This window comes from Trachypithecus francoisi, unplaced genomic scaffold (genome assembly GCF_009764315.1).
Source record: "Trachypithecus francoisi isolate TF-2019V2 unplaced genomic scaffold, Tfra_2.0 Lachesis_group9, whole genome shotgun sequence".
Taxonomy (NCBI): domain Eukaryota; kingdom Metazoa; phylum Chordata; class Mammalia; order Primates; family Cercopithecidae; genus Trachypithecus; species Trachypithecus francoisi.
Window position 1 is genome coordinate 51,008,212 of NW_022681474.1, and position 19,263 is coordinate 51,027,474.

Consider the following 19,263-nt stretch of genomic DNA (forward strand, 5'->3'; position numbering starts at 1 on the left):
CAAGGCGGGTGGTGCTTTCTGCCCAGCCTGCCTCTGCTGCATCCACCTGGCCCCATGCACAGGGGCCTCATGGGGTCTCCAGGCTCTCTTGACCTGTTGTCTTTTTGGTCCCACCTCATCAGCACCCCTATTGAGCATGCGCCAGTGTGCACCAGCCAGGCCACCACCCCACTGCTGCCCGCTTCTGCCCAGCCGCCTGCTGCTGCCTCTCCCAGTGCGGCTTCGCCACCCCTGGCCACAGCTGCTGCCCACACTGCCATCACCTCCACTGCTGCCACAGCCCCTGCTTCAAGTCCTGCCGACAGCCCAAGGTAACTGGCCCACAGGTGCTGGGCCTGACCCTGGGGAAGGGAGGCAGGAAACGCCCCACTCTGGGTCCACCTATGGCCAGCTGTGTCCAAGTTAGTTAGGGCCCACGGGCCTGGAGGAAGCCAAGGCCAGTGCTGCTTGGTGCAGAGTGTGAAGGGGAAACCGAGGGTGAATTTCAGGGGTGTGCACCACTGTGGCAGGGACTGTCACTCTGCCCCCCAGGGACACATACACCAGGGAGAGAGGTAACAGTCTCTCTCACAAACATATACACACACTCATACATACATAATTAGATAACAAAAGGGGACTGTGTGAAAAGTCTTTGTTCCTGGAACTCAGATTAGGTAGAATGAAAGTCGTCCCTGTGGGCTGGAGAAATCAAGGAAGGCTCCATGGAGGAGGGAGCATTGGAGGTGGGCAGGGAAGGCAGGTCAGATTTCGTCAGAGAGAGTTTAGCCATGAACTTCCCACTTCCCCTCCCCTCTCTTCGGAGAAGCATGTTAACGCCAGAGGCACCCCGTATAGTGGGATTTATATCTGCTCCACAGCTTACTGTGTGTAACCTTGAAAAGTTGACTGAAGCTCTCTGAACCGCAGTTTCCTCGTCTGTTAAGATGTTTACCAAACACCTATTATATAAGATTATGATAGAAAAAATGTCTGTAAAACACCTAATACATACAAAGGACACAAATATTGTGAGTTTCTCATCTGCCTTCCTAGACACCCAGCAAGGCAGAGACCAAAGGCCAGGGAAGAAGAGGGGAGGCAGAGGGGCCAGGCTGACAGGTCACTCTGCAGTGGCCATGTGGCACATCGGGCTGGATGGGGCCCACTCTCTGTCTGGGCTTCTAAGAGTCGGCCAGTTAGTGTTTGGGGTCGGAGCCCAGGTGTCCCAGCCTCCCACCCTGGTCCCCAGGGTTTGCTGGGGAGGACATGCCTCTTGGATCAGAATGGGAAGGTCCATGGTGCAGCCTGAGGTGGGATTGATATGAGCAAACTGGCTCGCAGGCCTGTCTGCTGCCCCCATCCCAGGCTTCATATTAACTGCATGGTGCCCAAGACCAGCCTTTCCCCAGCCCAACTGAAGCCTGAAGGAGGAGCCTGGCCCTCCAGGGATGGTTTCATCCCAGTTTTCTGGGGGGATTTAGGACACTGCTTCCCTTCTTTATACCAGAATCTCTTCATATAAAAGCCTTGCTACCTGCACAAAGAAGAGATTTTGAGGAGGGCAAGAATGTCTCTTGTAGAGTGGGAAGAAGCCTCCCAATTTGAATGGTGAGGGGCTATAGATGCTGGAGCCCTGCAGTCAGTCCAGCCTCATCACTGGGGCCCCAACCCTGCTCAAAGGCAGGCACCAGCACCAGGCTCAGGTCTCAGTGTCCTGGGCGTGCCCACGGCTGAGCTCTTGGAGCCCTCGGGATGCCCCCGACAGGGGGAGTCCTCCCTTCCTTCCCTTTGCCTTGCCAGGAGAGCTGGGGCCTGGGTGGAGCTTGGAGAGGGGCACAGAGGGCTGCCCAGCGGGGAGTGGGGCTGGAGCAGAAGGGGTCACGGGGTTGTACTCTGAGCAAATCTACCTCCCCTCTTCACACATGCGCTGGGATGGAGCTGGAACTGGGGGAGCCCATGGGAGGCAAATGGACCCCCCACCCTTTCATGGGAGCATGGCTTCAGAATTTTCAATGGATGCCATAAGCCTCTGCTCCCTTTCCCAGAGCCAGTCCCTGACTCAGGACCTGTAGCTCCTGGGCTGCGGGCAAAGTGTCCTCCACTGATGGAGTCCACCTAAGACCACTGCCCCTTGGCCCACCCCCATCACTATGGAAGCCTGGCAACCCTTGGACACTGTCTCTTCCTCTTCCATGGAGACCCCTACTCTGCTGATCTCAGCATAGAAATCTATTCAGAGAAGGGCAGGTGGGCCTGGGGAGGGGAGACAATGACTTCACTCAGCCAGAAACTAGGCAGCTTGACAGGGCAAGTGTGCACAGCCTCCAGGTCTGGGATGCCAGCTACCTGAGGCTCATTTTATCTCCATCTTGTCTGGGACAGACCCTCAGACCTCTCTGGATCCACTCAGAAGCTTGGTGGTGGCTTCTCATCCCAGGGCCACCCCCTTCTCAGAGCCCCAGAGAGGAAGGCACTCCTCATCCTACAGCTCTGCGCAGCAGGGCCCGGGCCCTTGAGGAACAGACATAAGGAAGGCAGGAAGCCATGGGGCGGTGGGTGGGGGTGGCAGGCAGGCAGGGCTCACTTCTCCAGAACCTCCAGCAATAACCCATTTGCCCTGGGTGTGGGCATGTGGTCCCCTTTGAGATCTGAAAGACCAGGGATGTGTTTTGCAAGGTGTTCATTAGTTTTAAATGAAGAAAAGCGTTTTACAAACAAATATAACTGGGGAACGCTGATCAGACAAGGCTCAACAGGCCGCTGGATTCCAGGAGTTCTTGGAGCCTTCAGCTCTCCGGGAGGAGAGGCCAAGCACATACTCTGCTGAGGGTAATGAACTAGGACACTTTTTAAAAAAAATCTCTTTGACCCCATTGTCCCAGGGCCACACATGGGGAAAGGTGATTCTAGGCCCCTTGACAACTAACCCAGTTAGAGGAGGACAACAGGAACTCTATACAGAAGAGGTGTGTGTTGCTGGGGAGGGTCCTTGAGTGGCGGAGACGGGGTTGGGGGAGTGGTGTGGGTGTCTCCTGACTTCCCCTGAGCTCTCCCTGGAGTATCTGTGCCCAGAAACCTGAGACTTTGCTGCTCCTTCCAGCAACAATAGAAAAGAGTAGGCAGAAGAGGCCAGGTGGTCAGGGGCTGAGGTGCCCCACGAGGTCATGGGAGTAGGTAGTTCTGACCAGCGCCATCTCTCTCCTCTCCCCTGCCTCTGCGCTCTTCCACAGTCCCACCTGGGCAGTCTCTCCCCATGACAGTCTTCCCGGTGTCCTCCTGTCTGGCTGGTGGCTTTTCTCCCTCTCTCCAAAGGCAGTGGCACTAGCCACCCAAGGAACACCCTCCTCCCCTCTGAGACCCTTATGGTCCTTCCTTCACAGTTTCTGGCAGCTCCCAAGAAATGTCTCTGTCAGGTGTCCTCACAGAGGCTTCTGAAGACCTGGGAGGCAGCCTGCCTTGGCTGCAGGCCCCAGTGGGGGTGTCCTTCTGGGTGTAACCCTTCCCCCCTTGGTTCCAGGCCCCAGGCCTCTTCCTACAGCCCAGCAATGGCCGCCTCTTCAGCACCTGCCACTCACACCAGCTACAGCGAGGGCCCTGCCGCCCCTGCACCCAAGCCCCGGGTTGTCACCACTGCCAGCATCCGGCCTTCTGTCTACCAGCCAGGTAAGAGGCAGAGCAGGAGGGGAGGCTGTCTAAAGCCATAGGTGGGTTGCAGGAGTTGCAAGAGCCAAGAGATGGCTCTGGGGTCACATCCCCAGAAGAATGGGAAGCAAAGTCTTGCTATTGAGGTTCCACCCTCCATCCTCCAGTTGTGGGTCAGAATCCTATGGTGCCTGCATCTGGCCTCAGGGAGACAGGTGAGCAAGAAAGTAGTGGATGATTCTAAGGGAAAGCAAAGGAGAACAGAGAAGTCTTCTCTGGACCAGGCATGGTGGCTTACACTTGGAATCCCAGCACTTTGGGAGGTCAGGGCAGGCGGATCACCTGAGGTCGGGAGTTCAAGACCAGCCTGGCCAACATGGTAAAACCCCAACTCTACTAAAGATATAAAAAGTAGCCGGTCGTGGTGGCACACACCTGTAATCCCAGCTACTCGGGAGGCCGAGGTTGCAGTCAGCCCAGATCGCGCCATTGCACTCCAGCCTGGACGACAGAATGAGACTCCCTCTTCTCCGTTTCATGCCAGTGTATGAGAGCTGGCCGAAGCCATGGGGATACAGAACAGCACAGATGGAGCCTGGACTCGGGAGCAGGTCCTATCCAGGCGCAGGGAGAGACCCCAGGGAAGTTTTCTCTGCTGCTGGAGGCAAGGGAAATGAGACAGGCACTGAGTCAGGGCGGGCCTTGCTCTGGGGGTTTGGTTCATGAAGCTCGCTGACAGCAGGGCTGAGTGTGAGCGGTCGAAGCGGCTTTTGCCCCAGACAGAGGCCGGTGCCAGGGCCTGCTCTGCTGTCGAAGGCAAAGCGCCTCATCACTCCAGGCTGTGATGTTCATGGACACCTCGTGTTCTGGGAATGGAATGAAGCACCCAGCACAGCGTCTGTCACACGGGAGGTGCCCTTCTCTGTCCCTACAGAGAAGGAGCAAGAACAGACGGTTCTGAGGTGAAAACTCCGCAGGGCGAGGTGGCATTTTGCAGTAGTGAAAAGCCTTAGATGGAGCGGTGGGAAGCGGCTGCCCCTGCGGAGACTGAGAACACAGGGAGGGGAGGCTGGAGAGGAGTTTGGAGGAGAAGCAGCGGGTGGAGGCGAGGCCTTGCCGGGGCGCAAGGAGGACATTTCCGTCTCTTCCTGGGGAGGCGCTTCTGGCACCTTCCGGGCGGCCGCCGGCTGTCTTCGCCCAGCCCGCCAGGCGGCGTCAGGGCTCCGGGGGCGCGCTGCCGGCCCGCCCTGCGTCTCCTTCCTCCTCCTCCCCGGGCTGGAGCCCAGGAGAGCGAGACCGGCCGGAGCCGCGGGCCCCCGCGCCGTTCCCAGGCCGCGCAGACATTAACTCATTCCTGCCTAGGGGGAAGGAGGCGGCCGGGCGGGCGCGCGCTGGAGCCGGCCTGCCTCCACCTCCCTCTCCGGGAGGCCCCGCTGCCAAGTGGAGTCCGGGGGCGGCTGGCAGGCGCCCCGGACGAAGTGGGGCCTGTGGGCCCAAGCCCTCCTCCGCTCCCCAGCCCTCCAGGCTCTTCGGACCCGGGCGTCGGAGAGGGCGGGGAGCCCGCGCGAGACCCGGAGTGCCCCGGACCGCCGCGGCCGCAGCCACAGCTCCCCCCGGGGCCTCCTCCGGGCCGAGGGCGGTGTTCGCAGGCCGGATCTTATCGCTGGCGCCCGAGGTGGGCGGCCGCTCCCCAGAACACCTGGGGCCCGGGAGGGGGCGGGCGGCAGCGTCACGGGGACCCTGCGCGCGGGCCGGGGACGGCCACGTTGGCCCGCGGGCCGGGCGGCGGCCATGCGCTCGCGGAGAGCCAGGCCCGGCCCGGAGTGAGTCAGAAATCACCTTGTTTAATTACACATCCCCGAGCCCGCCGAGTGCGATAGGGGCCTTTTGAACTTGCCAATTAGAGATGAAATATCACCTTCTAATTTAGACTGGCTTAATTCCGTCACGCAGAAATAGCAACAGCCCCGGGGCTGCGAGATGGGATATCAGGTCTTTCCTGGCAAGACGGCGAGCCAGGCTGAAGGGTGCAGAAGCCGAGGGCGGCGAAGCGCCGCTGCCTGCTCGCCACCGGTCGGGAGTGGGGATTGCGACGGGGAAAAGGAGCTGCCGGGCCGGGCCACCCAGGCCGGGGAGGTTCCTTCTCTGGGTGGGTGTAGCCCCCGGCAAGGAAGCCGTCAAATCGGGATCCAGATTCTAGCCTGCCTCTGTGAGACCTCTGGGTTGTGGGGGCTTAGAAAAGGAGGTGGATCCGGGAGTCTGGAAGGCCTTCCAATAGAGGGAAGCGACTGCCAGGCAGGGGGAATAGGGTTAGTATTGCTGGAGGGAGGCAGGAAAGGTGGGCCAGGGCCCGATTTACTTGAAAGGGGGCGTACTAAAGCCTGTTTTGCTGCCTGGGGAGTTTCTAAACGGGCATGTGCTGTTGAGTCTGGCAGCCTGAGCTTGTTTCAGCTAAGTAGTTCACCAGCTGGATGACTTGGAAGCAGCCATTTAAGCCCTGCAAGTCTCAATTCCTCATCTGTAAAATGGACTTGCAAATATTATCTGCCTCCTTGAATTGCAGCGAGTAATTACTTGAAATAATGCACGTAAAGGGCCTGGCACGTGGAAACAAGTCATTTTGATGAGGACAGCACTACCCAATAGAAAGAAATTTCCTAGTAGCCACATTTTTAAAAAGTAAAATAAAGCAAGTGAAATTCATTTTAATATATTTTCTTTGACTACATATATTTAAAACATCAGGCCGGACGCGGTGGCTCACGCCAGTAATCCCAGCACTTTGGGAGGCGGAGGCAGGCGGATCACGAGGTCAGGAGATAGAGACCATCCTGGCTAACACGGAGAAACCTCGTCTCTACTAAAAAAAAATACAAAAAATGAGCCGGGCATGGTGGTGGGCGCCTGTAGTCCCAGCTATGCGGGAGGCTGAGGCAGGAGGATGGCGTGAACCCGGGAGGCGGAGCTTGCAGTGAGCCGAAATCACACCACTGTACTCCAGCCTGGGCGACAGAGCGAGACTCCATCTCAAAAAAAAAAAAAATTAGCCGAGTGTGGTGGCGGGTGCCTCTAATCCCAGCTACTTGGGAGGCAATGGAAGGAGAATCGCTTGAACCCAGGAGGCAGAGGTGGCTGTGAAGCCAAGATTGTGCCACTTCACTCCAACTTGGGCGACAGAGCAAGGCTCCATCTCAAAAAAAAAAAGCATATATATATAATTTCAACATATCAACATAAAATAATTATTAATGTGTCTTCAATATCCGGTGTGTGTGTTACACTACTTCTTAGTCAGACTAGCCACATTTCAGCTGCTCATTGGCCATTTAGCACTATGTATTGGACAGCGTAGGATTAGGGCTTGTGGTCTTAAATCTTTTTTTTTTTTTTTGAGATGGAGTTTCGCTTTTATAGCCCAGGCTGGAGTAAAATGGTGCGACCTCGGCTCACTGCAACCTCCGCCTCCCGGGTTCAAGAGATTCTCCTCCCTTAGCCTCCCGAGTAGCTGGGTTTACAAAGTGCCCACCACCATGCCCGGCTAATTTTTTTGAATTTTTAGTAGAGATGGGGGTTTCACCATGTTGGCCAGGCTGATCTCGAACTCCTAACCTCTGGTGATCCACTGGCCTCAGCCTTCCAAAGTGCTGGGATTACAGGAGTGAGCCACCGTGCCCAGCCAATCTTAATCTTTTTTTTTTTTTTTTTTTTTTTTTTTTTTTTTGAGACGGAGTCTTGCTCTGCCGCCCAGGCTGGAGTGCAGTGGCCGGCTTCTCAGCTCACTGCAAGCTCCGCCTCCCGGGTTCACGCCATTCTCCTGTCTCAGCCTCCCGAGTAGCTGGGACTACAGGCGCCCGCCTCGTCGCCCGGCTAGTTTTTTGTATTTTTCTTAGTAGAGACGGGGTTTCACCGTATTAGCCAGGATGGTCTCGATCTCCTGACCTCGTGATCCGCCCGTCTCGGCCTCCCAAAGTGCTGGGATTACAGGCTTGAGCCACCGCGCCCGGCCCAATCTTAATCTTTTTTAGCAGAGAATTGAACTTTAGAAAGAAAGGAAATGTTGCACAGAACCCCGTTATGTATAACAGAGGGATGAAGCTGCTCTGAAGTTGTGCTAGATCACCTCTCCCTGCTCTCTGTTCCTGGAATCACTTCTTCCCCCAACATTTTGAGATTCTCTGCAAAGTTGTTAGGGAGGGTGATAATACCTCAAATTTGGGCTGTACACATTTACAAAATCCATGCACTATGTCACTCCAGCAGGTCCCCAGCATGCCCTGTGGGGCAGGCAGGGCGTCAGGCATTCCACCACCACTGAATAGACCTCAGTCTCAGATTATCTGACTTCAAGATGTTCCATTTTCCTTCCCTCCTCTCCCACAACCCCCGGCCCTACCAGTCTAACGGGGCTGGGCTTCCCTAGGTGAGCAGCAGGCCATGAGACAGGCTGATAGTACATCTGACCCTGACACCCATGTTGCCCCTATCCTTGCCATCCTTACTCACATTTAGTGACACACTATGCCAGGTACCAGGCTAAGCTCTCTATATTTCTTACCTTCCCTTAATCCTCATAATGACCTTGTGAGATGGTAAGAATTAGTATTGCCAGTTTCAGATGAAGAAATTGAGGCCCAGAGAGGTTAAGGAACTTGCCCAAGGACACACAACCGGGAAGTAGTAGAGCTGGGTCCTGCAGCCAGGGCTCTTGGCTATGCTATCAAGACTCCACAGCATGGGGTCTCCTCCATGTTGAAAATGACTCCTCCCTGACATGTTGCACTGAGATTTTCTAGAAATTGGACTCATGATCTTTACAGAGGCAGCTTGGGATGATATAATGAATGGTTTTGTAGATGTATTCCCACTTACTAGCTCTGTCTGAGCCTCAGTGACCTCAAGTGTAAAGGGGGAATAATGTGAAGACCAATTCAGATGACAGATGCTATGTGCCTCATTATCCCTAAAGGAGAGGAAGATTCCTTATGGAGAAGGTATTATCTTTTTTTTTTTTTTTTTGAGACAGAGTCTTGCTCTGTTGCCCAGGCTGGAGTGCAGTGGCGTGATCTTGGTTCACTGCAAGCCCCGCCTCCTGGGTTCACGCCATTCTCCTGCCTCAGCCTCCTGAGTAGCTGGGACTACAGGCGCTCGCCACAATGCCTGGCTAATTTTGTGTATTTTTAGTAGAGACAGAGTTTCATGGTGTTAGCCTGGATGGTCTTGATTTCCTGACCTTGTGATCCGCCCGCCTCAGCCTCCCAAAGTGCTGGGATTACATGCATGAATCGCCATGCCTGACCGGTATTATCTTTTGAAGGCCTCACTGGCAGGATGGCTCCGGGGCAGGGCTGTGGAGGGTTTTATCTCTTCTTCCTTCAACATGGGTGGATCCTATCTGCCTGGTCCCTACTCACCCCCAGCACAGGGATTTCCAGGTCATCCAGCTCTGAAGGGTGGGTCACCTGGGAGTGGAAGGTACAGAGTGGGAGCCACAGGCTGCCCCAGGTGGCCCAGGGGAACCAGGTGGGAAAGAGAGACTGGCGGTGGGGCCAGGGTCTTGGGCCCTAAGAAAAACCTTCCTCTCCAGGTTGAGGCTGGAGTGTGGGGTGGGAGGCAGAGGCAGGGTGTGGGTATGGGTGTGGGGACTGCCTCAGTGCAGTCCATCCTGCCCAGGCTGAGTTCAGGAATGGTGAGGGAGGCTGTGCCAACATGCTTCCTAGGGTTGAGGGAATGAGGCCCCTTTCCCGAGGAGCAGACTGAAATGAGGTGAGGCTTCTGGAACCTCACTTGCTGGAAGAGGAGGCCAGCTGGATCTTGCGTGCAGGGTACAGCTTGGGTCTGCCCTGGCTAGGTGTTGAGAGCCCAGGCTGAAGAGGGCTGGGGGTAAGCAGTTGCAATGCTTTTTCTGTGCTGTGAGCCCAAAACGGTTTTCTGCTCTCAGGGAGCTGGAGGAGGGTGTGGTAGAAGTGAGGCAGTGCATTCTCTTCCCTGTGCTCTGACTGCCTGGACAATCTTTAGACAGTCACTCAGACACACTCTCAGCTTCCACTAAAGTGATGTGGAGGTACAGGGGTCCCCCAGGGCAGCCACGGGCCAAGTGAGCAGCTACTTCTGGGCTGTGTCACCCTAGAGTCTCTGCCCAGCACCCTCTGAATGCCTCCTTCAAGATCCCCCACCCTAATCAAACCAAGATGGAATTTCCCCCAGTACAAATCAAGCTGAGCTGTTTTTCAAGAAAGTAATTGTAGCTAAACCTGAAACGTGAACCTGAAAACCCAGGTCACCTGCTTTGTCCTGAGGGCTGACCTAGGTCCAGGTTCAGCAAACTCATGCTAAGGGAGGTATTTCAGATGTCAAATCACTGGTCAGAGTGCAACTGAAAGCATCTTGCAGTCAAGGGCGAGCTGACCCACTCCCTCCCCTTCCTGCCCAGGTACCCCCACCCCCACTCCCTGTCTTCTGCAGGCGTTGGGCAGTCAAGGCCTGGCGGAGCCCCACCCTGCACAGCTGCAGATATTTATAGCCATGTCCCTTTTCCAGCCCATGTCCAGGGCTCTGCTGTGCTTGCTCTCTAGCTCTCTGGAAGCCCTGCGGAGAATTCAAATCTGGGCCATCAAGAAGTTCAGGAACAAGTCTCCCGAAAAAACTGAAATTGTACTGCTGTAATGTTAAAGCCGCCTTTTCCTTTTCTCTGGCTGGGAGTGAGGGGAACTGGGAAGAATGAATTCCTGACACACCTTTCTTTGGGTTTTTTTTTTTTTTGGCTTTTGCAGTGCCTGCATCTACCTACAGCCCGTCCCCAGGGGCCAACTACAGTCCCACTCCCTACACTCCCTCGCCTACCCCTGCCTACACCCCCTCGCCTGCCCCTGCCTACACCCCCTCGCCTGCCCCCACCTACACTCCATCCCCAGCACTAGCCTATACCCCTTCGCCTGCTCCCAACTATAACCCCGCACCCTCGGCGGCCTATAGTGGAGGCCCTGCGGAGCCTGCTAGCCGTCCCCCCTGGGTGACAGATGACAGCTTCTCCCAGAAGTTTGCCCCAGGCAAGAGCACCACTTCCATCAGCAAGCAGACCCTGCCCCGGGGGGGGCCAGCCTACACCCCAGCGGGTCCCCAGGTGCCACCACTTGCCAGGGGGACTGTCCAGAGGGCTGAGCGCTTCCCAGCCAGCAGCCGGACTCCACTCTGCGGCCACTGCAACAACGTCATCCGGTATGGTCCAGCTGTGCCCCTGCACTGGGGCACTGGAAGAGCGTGTGTGCGGGGTTCCTGTCCACAGTCTGAGCCCTGGTAGGGAGAGATGGGGGTAGGAGGCAGGTGTAGGGAGAAAGGCTCAGGTCCTTCTGGCTCGCCCTCTGGTCTGACCTCTCTGAGCCTTAGCTGCCATACCTGTGTGACACCCACTCCCCCAGGGAGCTGGGAGGTTGGCATGAGGTATGTGGGTGAAGCTCCAGCAGGGTGTCTGGTGCCAGGAATTCCCCCTTGGGCTAAGGTTGAGTTCTGGGAATCACCGGGCTTGTCAGTAGGTTTACAGGGCATGTTGTAAGACAGTGTTGGTTTTGACCCAGTTTTCCTTTAGGGTTGCTTCTGGGTCTTTCCACAGATAGGCCTGGGCTGCTCAGGGAGTTGGTGGGCATCTGCCAGACTAAAATGAAAACAAGTGATTTCACACTTAGAAGCCATGGACCATGGGTGCTGTTGTTTGAATACAGTATGTTTGTATGCATGTGTGGTGTGAGCTTATATGCATGAAAAATACACTTTTATTTAAAACTAAAATACTACATACTCATTAGTGAAGAATTAGAAAACACAGAAAAATAAAAATTAGAGTATAAAAAAATGTCCTTGTAGTCCCACTGTTCTGACTGCTAACCTGGAACTAGACAATACAGGTTCGTATCCTGGGTCTACCACTTACTAGCCCTACAGTCTTAAACAAGTTGTTCAAACTCTGTGTGCCTCAGTTTCCCTATCTAAAAATGGGTATTATAATAGTACCTACTGTGTAGGATTGTTGTGAGAATTAAGCAAGTTAATAAATGCAAAAGTCTTCTTGAATAGAGCCTGCCACACAGTATTCACTTAATGTTAGTCATCAGCATCATCATTATTGGATTTCTTACTATCATTATCAGTGGTCAACTGAATTCTATGATATGTTTACCCAGTCCCCTATTGGTAGATGTTTGAGTTGCTTCCCAGTTTTCTTTATTGTAAGTGAGGCAACAATGAACACCTTTCTGCATGGAGCTTTCTCTGAATTTCACATTACTTCATCAGAACAGTCACAAAAGTCAGAGTTACTGGGTAAAAGTGTAAACAGTGTTGGGGTTCTTGAAATACCTACTTCCAAGTTCTGGGGGCTGCCTTACTGGGTGCCATTCTCTGCTTCCCCAGGGGCCCATTTCTGGTAGCCATGGGCCGTTCTTGGCACCCTGAGGAGTTCAACTGTGCTTACTGCAAGACTTCCCTGGCAGATGTGTGCTTTGTGGAAGAGCAGAACAACGTTTACTGTGAGCGATGTTATGAGCAATTCTTTGCCCCACTCTGTGCCAAGTGCAACACCAAAATTATGGGGGTAAGTGGACAGCCTCCCTTTCCTCTGACCCATGTCTCTTCCCCAGCCCTTCCCCAAGATCATGGGGTCCCATTAGGAAGCCAAGAAGTTGCTGGTAACAGAGGGAAAGCAACTCCATTTTTATCCTGAAAGGGAATTGGTTTGCCACCAATAAACTTGGGGATAAATGAACTTGATGCAAGAGATGATTGTGCGCCTGTACCACACAGCTTGAAGTGGTGGTGGAACTTCTGCAAAGCAAGTGGTTGCTTCATAACCTGACTTTACCACTCACCAGAATGTGGCCTTGACCCTCAATGCCTCTTTGGTAAATGACAGTAATAAGCAGTACCTCCTCCCAGGTTTAATGGGAGGATTAAGCATCACAGTTTATGTAAGAATGCACAAAACCTGGCACCCAGTTGAAGAGTGACAACCCTTTCTCTGCCACCCCTGGGTCTTTCTTCAGAGTGACCAAGGCCTGCATCCTGAGCTCTCCTCCCCTGTTCCCCAGTAGGATGCTCGGGCAGTGGCCGGAGCCTGGTGGGGTAGTCAAGCCCGCTCCCTTTCTCCTTTCTGTCCTGAACTCAGGCTCTTTCCCCCAGGAAGTGATGCATGCCTTGAGACAGACATGGCACACCACCTGCTTCGTCTGTGCAGCCTGCAAGAAGCCTTTCGGGAACAGCCTCTTCCACATGGAAGATGGGGAGCCCTACTGCGAGAAAGGTAGGAACACTTTGATGGCATGCGGGGAGGCCCTGCAGAGTGGGTGAAAGGGGCAGGCACAGGGAACTAACTCCTGCCTAATCCATTCACATCCAGCCACACAGAGGCCTTTGTTTCTGGAAGAAACCTTTGTTTTTGTTTTTAATGGCAGAATCATGCTAATATCACACAAAGGAAGTTAACTATCTCCCCTGCCCATATGGTTGTAGCTTTGGGGAGAGTGAGGTACAGAGTCTATAGCTTATTCTATGCATCAAATATGTGGATCTGGTTGGGTGGGTGGCTCACACCTTAATCCCAGCACTTTGGGAGGCCGAGGCAGAAGAATTGCTTGAGCCCAGGAGTTTGAAACCAGCAACATAGCAAGACCCAGTCTCTGCAAAAAATATAAACATTAGCCAGGTGTGGTGGTGCATGCTTGTAGTCCCAGCTACTCAGGAGGCTGAAGTGGGAGGATCATTTGAGTCCAGGAGTTCAAGGCTGCAGTAACCTGTGATAGTACCATTGTATTCAGCCTAGGCAACAGAGTAAGATCCTGTATCTCAAAAAAAAAAAAAATGTAGCTCACAGGTTGCCATCTTATGACCACTTGGGAAACCTTTCAGGTTAATTTGATTTGGAGACCACAAGGTCTATTCTGAAAAGGCCTTGGCTATGGACTTTGTCCTTCATTCTATTCCTGGTTCCACTTTGGGCTGCTTTGTAATCCTGAGCAAGTTAGTAACCTTCTCTGAGCCTTACTTTCCTAATCTGTAAACACCTGCCTTAGAGAGCTGTGGTGAGGATTAAACCAGAGAAGGCATATAGAGCATCAAATATGCGAGACCCCTTCCTCTGGCCCTGTGATATTTATCAGACTTTGATGTTCCTTCAGATTCCTGTAATCTCACTGAGTGAATTCAGAGTTTCTCTGTACCCCCAAAATGCTATATGTTATGTTAAAATGCCGAGTAAATTATTGTAAAATCAGGAGACAGAGCACTTCATTAGATAGGTGGGAGTCAGTCACTTATTTATTCAGAGACTTCCCCCTTCAGAAAGGATTTGAAGCAGATTCCAGAAAAGATAACACAGACATGAAGGCTAAGACAGTAGAACCAGAAAATCAGAGGTGGTAAAAGCAGGCATGCTGATTATGAAGAATAACAGAGCTGCAGGGACTAACCGGGTAGCAAATTTGAGGGCAAAAAGAGAAACACAGTAAGTTAGTTTACTTTAAAACCAGAAAGGAGAAAACATTCAGTTTCTCAAGGGAAAAAAGCAAAACAAAATAAAACTTCTTTCCCTGACTGTAAATTAGAAAATAAAAGTCTTGGCCTGACGTGGTGGCTCACGCCTGTAATCCCAGCACTTTGAGAGACCAAGGCGGGCGAATCACCTGAGGTCAGGAGTTCAAGACCAGCCTGACCAACATGATGAAACCCCGTCTCTACAAAAATAGCCGGGCATGATGGTGGGCGTCTGTAATCCCAACTACTTGGGAGGCCGAGATGGGAGAATCGCTTGAACCCGGGAAGCAGAGGTTGCAATGAGCTGAGATACTGCCATTTCACTCCAGCCTGGGCGACACAGTGAGACTCCATCTGAAAAAAAAAAAAAGAAAGAAAGAAAGAAAAGAAACGTCTTGGGTTCTTATACTAGTGAATGCCCTTCCCAGCTCTGAAGTTAACTGAATGACCTGAAACAAGTCACTTAGTTACTCCGTGCCTCAATTTCTGTAAAAGGGAGAAGATAACACCAGTCCTTTCCTTTCTTATGAGCATATGATATTGATTGGTAGTTAAAGAAAGTGCTGTTGGCCGGGCGCGGTGGCTCAAGCCTGTAATCCCAGCACTTTGGGAGGCCGAGACGGGTGGATCACGAGGTCAGGAGATCGAGACCATCCTGGCTAACACGGTGAAACCCCGTCTCTACTAAAAAATACAAAAAACTAGCCGGGCGAGGTGGCGGGCGCCTGTGGTCCCAGCTACTCGGGAGGCTGAGGCAGGAGAATGGCGTAAACCGGGAGGCGGAGCTTGCAGTGAGCTGAGATCCGGCCACTGCACTCCAGCCTGGGCGACTGAGCGAGACTCTGTCTCAAAAAAAAAAAAAAAAAAAAGAAAGTGCTGTTATGCTTATACAGATTGCTGGTATTCTTCTACTAAAAGCATTATAACGGCCGGGCGCGGTGGCTCAAGCCTGTAATCCTAGCACTTTGGGAGGCTGAGACAGGCGGATCACGAGGTCAGGAGATCGAGACCATCCTGGCTAACACGGTGAAACCCCGTCTCTACTAAAAAAAATACAAAAAACTAGCCGGCGGAGGTGGCAGGCACCTGTAGTCCCAGCTACTCGGGAGGCTGAGGCAGGAGAATGGTGTAAACCCGGGAGGTGGAGCTTGCAGTGAGCTGAGATCTGGCCACTGCACTCCAGCCCGGGCAACAGAGCGAGACTCTGTCCCAAAAAAAAAAAAAAAAAGCATTATAACTTCTATTATTTGAGATAGCCTCAATTTGTGTCTGAGGCTTTTGAACGAATGATAGATTTCCATTATCACTGCTGCCCCTCGTCATAGCAACTCCCCCAAAAAGATTCTCGAAAATGATGTTTTGAGTAAGAAGATCCAGGAAGAAGATGGTCTAGTGTTAAGAGAAGACAGTGAGGAAGTAGACTTACCTTCAGACCTAGGTACCAGGAGAGACCCAGACTCGAATCCCGCATGGGCCACTTTAGGCTGAATGGCCATGGACAAATTATTTACCCCTTCTGAGTCTCCATTTCCTCCTCCGTTGTCCAGGCTGGAGTGCAGTGGCACAATCATGGCTTACTGCAACCTTGTCCTCCTGGGCTCAGTTGATCTTCCCACCTAATCCTGTAGCTGGGACTTCAGACATCCGCCACCATGCCTAGCCAATTTTCATAATTTTTTGCAGAGATGAGGTCTTGCTATATTGCCCAGGCTGGTCTTGAAATCCAGGGCTCAAGCAATCCTCCTGCCGTGGCCTCCCGATGTGCTGGGATTACAGGCATGAGCCACCATGCCTATTTACGATTTTGTAAGGAACCTCTTACTGTTTTCCATAATGGCTGCACTGTGTTACAAACTCATTAACAGAGGACAAAGGTTCCAGTTTCTCTGGTAGCCTGGCAAACACTTGTTAGTTTCTGTTTTTTAAAAAATAGTAGTTATCCTGATGGGTATGAGGTGAAACTTCATTTTTATGTCTCGTCATTTTAATCAACAATTTGGAAGAAGACACAGAAGGGAGTCCTGTCAAATCTGCATATTGAGCCAGAATGATAGGGTCTAGGCTGAAAAATGCTTCAGCTGGCTGCAAAGATAAGCTGACAACTGCATATAAGGAAGAGAGGTAGGAGGGTCAGCCCTTCACAGATGAACCTGCACCTGAGCAGTTCCCAAACCTGGCATCACGGTCACCTAGGGAACTTAACAAACTAGAGAGAAAATAGATTTTTCAGACCTACCTCAGACCCACAGAAGCAGCATTTCATAGGGTGCCCCACCCTACCCAGGTGTTTCAGTTAGGTGTGGGAATCAGAAATGTTTCTCGAAGTGTGGTCCCAGCACCAGCAGCAACATCACCTGAGAACTTGTTAGAAATGCAGATCTTCAGGCCCCACCCCAGATCTGGTGAATCAGAAACTCTAGAGGGGAGCCTGGCACCCTGTGTTTCAACAAACCCTCCATGTGCTTCTGACGTTTGGGAATCATTGCTCTAGAAGAGTGCTAAGCCCCTTTTCAACACAGAGCACCCGCAATTTGATGGATGGAAATCCTTTTACAATAGCAATAAAACCCATTAAATGCGAGGGTAGTTAATTCAGCTTGGGACAAGAGAGTCAAAGAAAATTAGAAAGACTTAGAGAAATAAAGGAAGGAATAAATAAATGAGGAGCTAGATTATGCTCCTTGTGGAAAATGCCCATGCACAGACTTTGTTCAGTACCAGCAATGTTCTCCTTTTGTAGAAACAAGTGAAGAAAAATATCATCTTAAAAAATATATATATTAGGATCAGACCCGTGCTACCAAATTTTAAAACAAAGTGACAATTCTCCAAATCATACGGAATCAAATTTAAAACAGAAAAATTAATCAGTGGGCAAGACAAGGCATTCCAGAAGTAAATTCGAGCCTTTTTTTTTTTTTTTTTTTGAGACAGAGTCTCGCTCTGTTGCTCAGGCTGGAGTATAGTGGCATGATCTTGACTCACTGCCACCTCCGCCTTCCGGATTCAAGCAATTCTCTGCCTCAGCCTCCCGAATAGCTGGCATTACAGGTTCCTGCCACCAAGCCTGGCCAATTTTTGTATTATTAGTAGAGACAGGGTTTCACCATCTTGACCAGGCTGGTCTTGAGCTCCTGACCTCGTGATCTACCTGCCTCGGCCTCCCATAGTGCTGGATTACAGGCATGAGCCACTGCACCTGGCCAATTCAAGCCATTTTAGTAGCTTAATCTGTGAAAAGCCAGTAAGAGAAGGAATCACTATTTAATTAGGTTGTTTGAACCATTAATTTAATTTTTATATTTATTTAAATATGGAACACAGCCCGGCTGGGTGGCTCACGCTTGTAATCATAGTACTTTAGGAGGCCAAGGCAGGAGGACCCCTTGAGCCCAGGAGTTTAAGACCAGCTTGGACAATATAGGGAAACCCCGTTTCTGGAAGAAAAAAAAAAATTAAAGTAGCTAACCGTGGTGGTGCACAACTGTGGTCCCAGCTGCTCAGGAACCTGAGGTGGGAGCATAGTCTGAGCCCAGGGAGTTGAGGTCACAGTGAACTGTGACCACATCATTGCATTCCATCCTGGATGACAGAGCAAGACTTTATCTTAAAAAAAAAAAAAAAAGGAGATGATGAATGAATGGATAGGATAGGATACATGGATAAATGGAGGAGGGAAGCCCAGAGAAAGCCTTTAGCAAGGCCATCTCATCACTCTTGGTTGGGGTAGGTAGGGGATGAAGACTTCCCTGAAGTACAGCCTAGCACAAAAGATTGCAGAGGTTCTCTCAGGTACAGAAAGTGGGGATGGTTTTCTAAGCCCAGGGCCTGGTTTACACAGAGACCTGGAGGTGTAAGAGAAAGTCCAGGGCACCATGAGACCACCTGGGAGTGATAAGAAAGAAGTCGTAAGTGGGATGAAGGACTAGTTCTCAGGTGGAGACGAGTCAGCTCATACCACATAGTAGTAAGTTCCTGCAGAGCACAGAGTGAACCGCAACCTGTGCTGTTAACTTTCTAAAGGAAGCAGAACGATGTTTTCTTTTTTTTTTTGAGACGGAGTCTTGCTCTGTTGCCCAGGCTGGAGTGCAGTGGCTGGATCTCGACTCACTGCAAGCTCTGCCTCCTGGGTTCACGCCATTCTCCTGCCTCAGCCTCCCGAGTAGCTGGGACTACAGACGCCCGCCACCACGCCTGGCTAATTTTTGTATTTTTAGTAGAGACAGGGTTTCACCGTGTTAGCCAGGATGGTCTCGATCTCCTGACCTCATGATCCGCCCGCCTCAGCCTCCCAAAGTGCTGGGATTACAGGCGTGAGCCACCGTGCCCGGCCGTACGATGTTTTCTTAGCTCCAGCAAGCCAATGCATTTCTGCCTACTAAAGAAATTAAGTGTTCCATCAGAGAGAATTGATGGACTGGGATAAATAAGAGCATTTGCATGACAAGCTACAATTAGGTACAAAAGGGGAAGCTGTATATTGGAAAACATATGCAAGAGATAAGTGTAACTGATCAAAGCTCAATGGCAGGCCGATAAGGAGCTGGAGACAGCGTAAAGCCACGGAAATAGGATGAACATTGGAGTCCATCAGGACTGGGGCTGCTCCTTATGACTTATGGGATGGAACCTCTTCAGTCAGTTTCCTCACCTTTAAAATGGGAATACTAGGCCAGGCGTGGTGGCTCATGCCTGTAATCCCAGCACTTTGGGAGGCCAAGGTGGGTGGATCACTTGAGGTCAGGAGTTCAAGACCAGGCTGGCCAATATGGTGAAACCCCGTCTCTACTGAAAATACAAAAATTAGCCAGGCGTGGTGGCACGTGCCTGTAATCCCAGCTACTTGGGAGGCTGAGGCGGGAGAATTGCTTGAACCTGGGAGGCAGAGGTTGCAGCGAGCTGAGACTGTGCCACTGTACTCCAGCCTGGGTGACAGAGTGAGAGTCTGCTTTCAAAAAATAAAGAAACAGGCTGGGCACGGTGGCTCACACCTGTAATCCCAGCACTTTGGGAGGCCGAGGCAGGCGGATCACAAGGTCAAGAGATCGAGACCATCCTGGCCAACATGGTGAAGCCCCGTTTCTACTAAAAATACAGAAAAAAATTAGCTGGGTGTGGTGG

At 52.0% G+C, this 19,263-nt stretch overlaps 1 protein-coding gene across 5 annotated transcripts in view; it reads left to right on the forward strand.

Moving 5' to 3' along the window:
• LDB3 (LIM domain binding 3) overlaps window positions 1–19,263 on the forward strand; it is a 69,566-nt gene that overhangs the window by 38,507 nt on the left and 11,796 nt on the right. For 2 of the 5 annotated variants that reach the window (XM_033209001.1, XM_033209002.1), the window contains 5 exons: window positions 123–311; window positions 3,500–3,645; window positions 10,395–10,839; window positions 12,028–12,208; window positions 12,793–12,913. In XM_033209001.1, the coding sequence (XP_033064892.1) occupies window positions 123–311; window positions 3,500–3,645; window positions 10,395–10,839; window positions 12,028–12,208; window positions 12,793–12,913 (1,082 nt within the window). Of the gene's footprint in view, window positions 1–122; window positions 312–3,499; window positions 3,646–10,394; window positions 10,840–12,027; window positions 12,209–12,778; window positions 12,914–19,263 lie in introns of those variants that run through there. The other 3 variants (XM_033209003.1, XM_033209006.1, XM_033209005.1) reach the window with 2 other exon arrangements.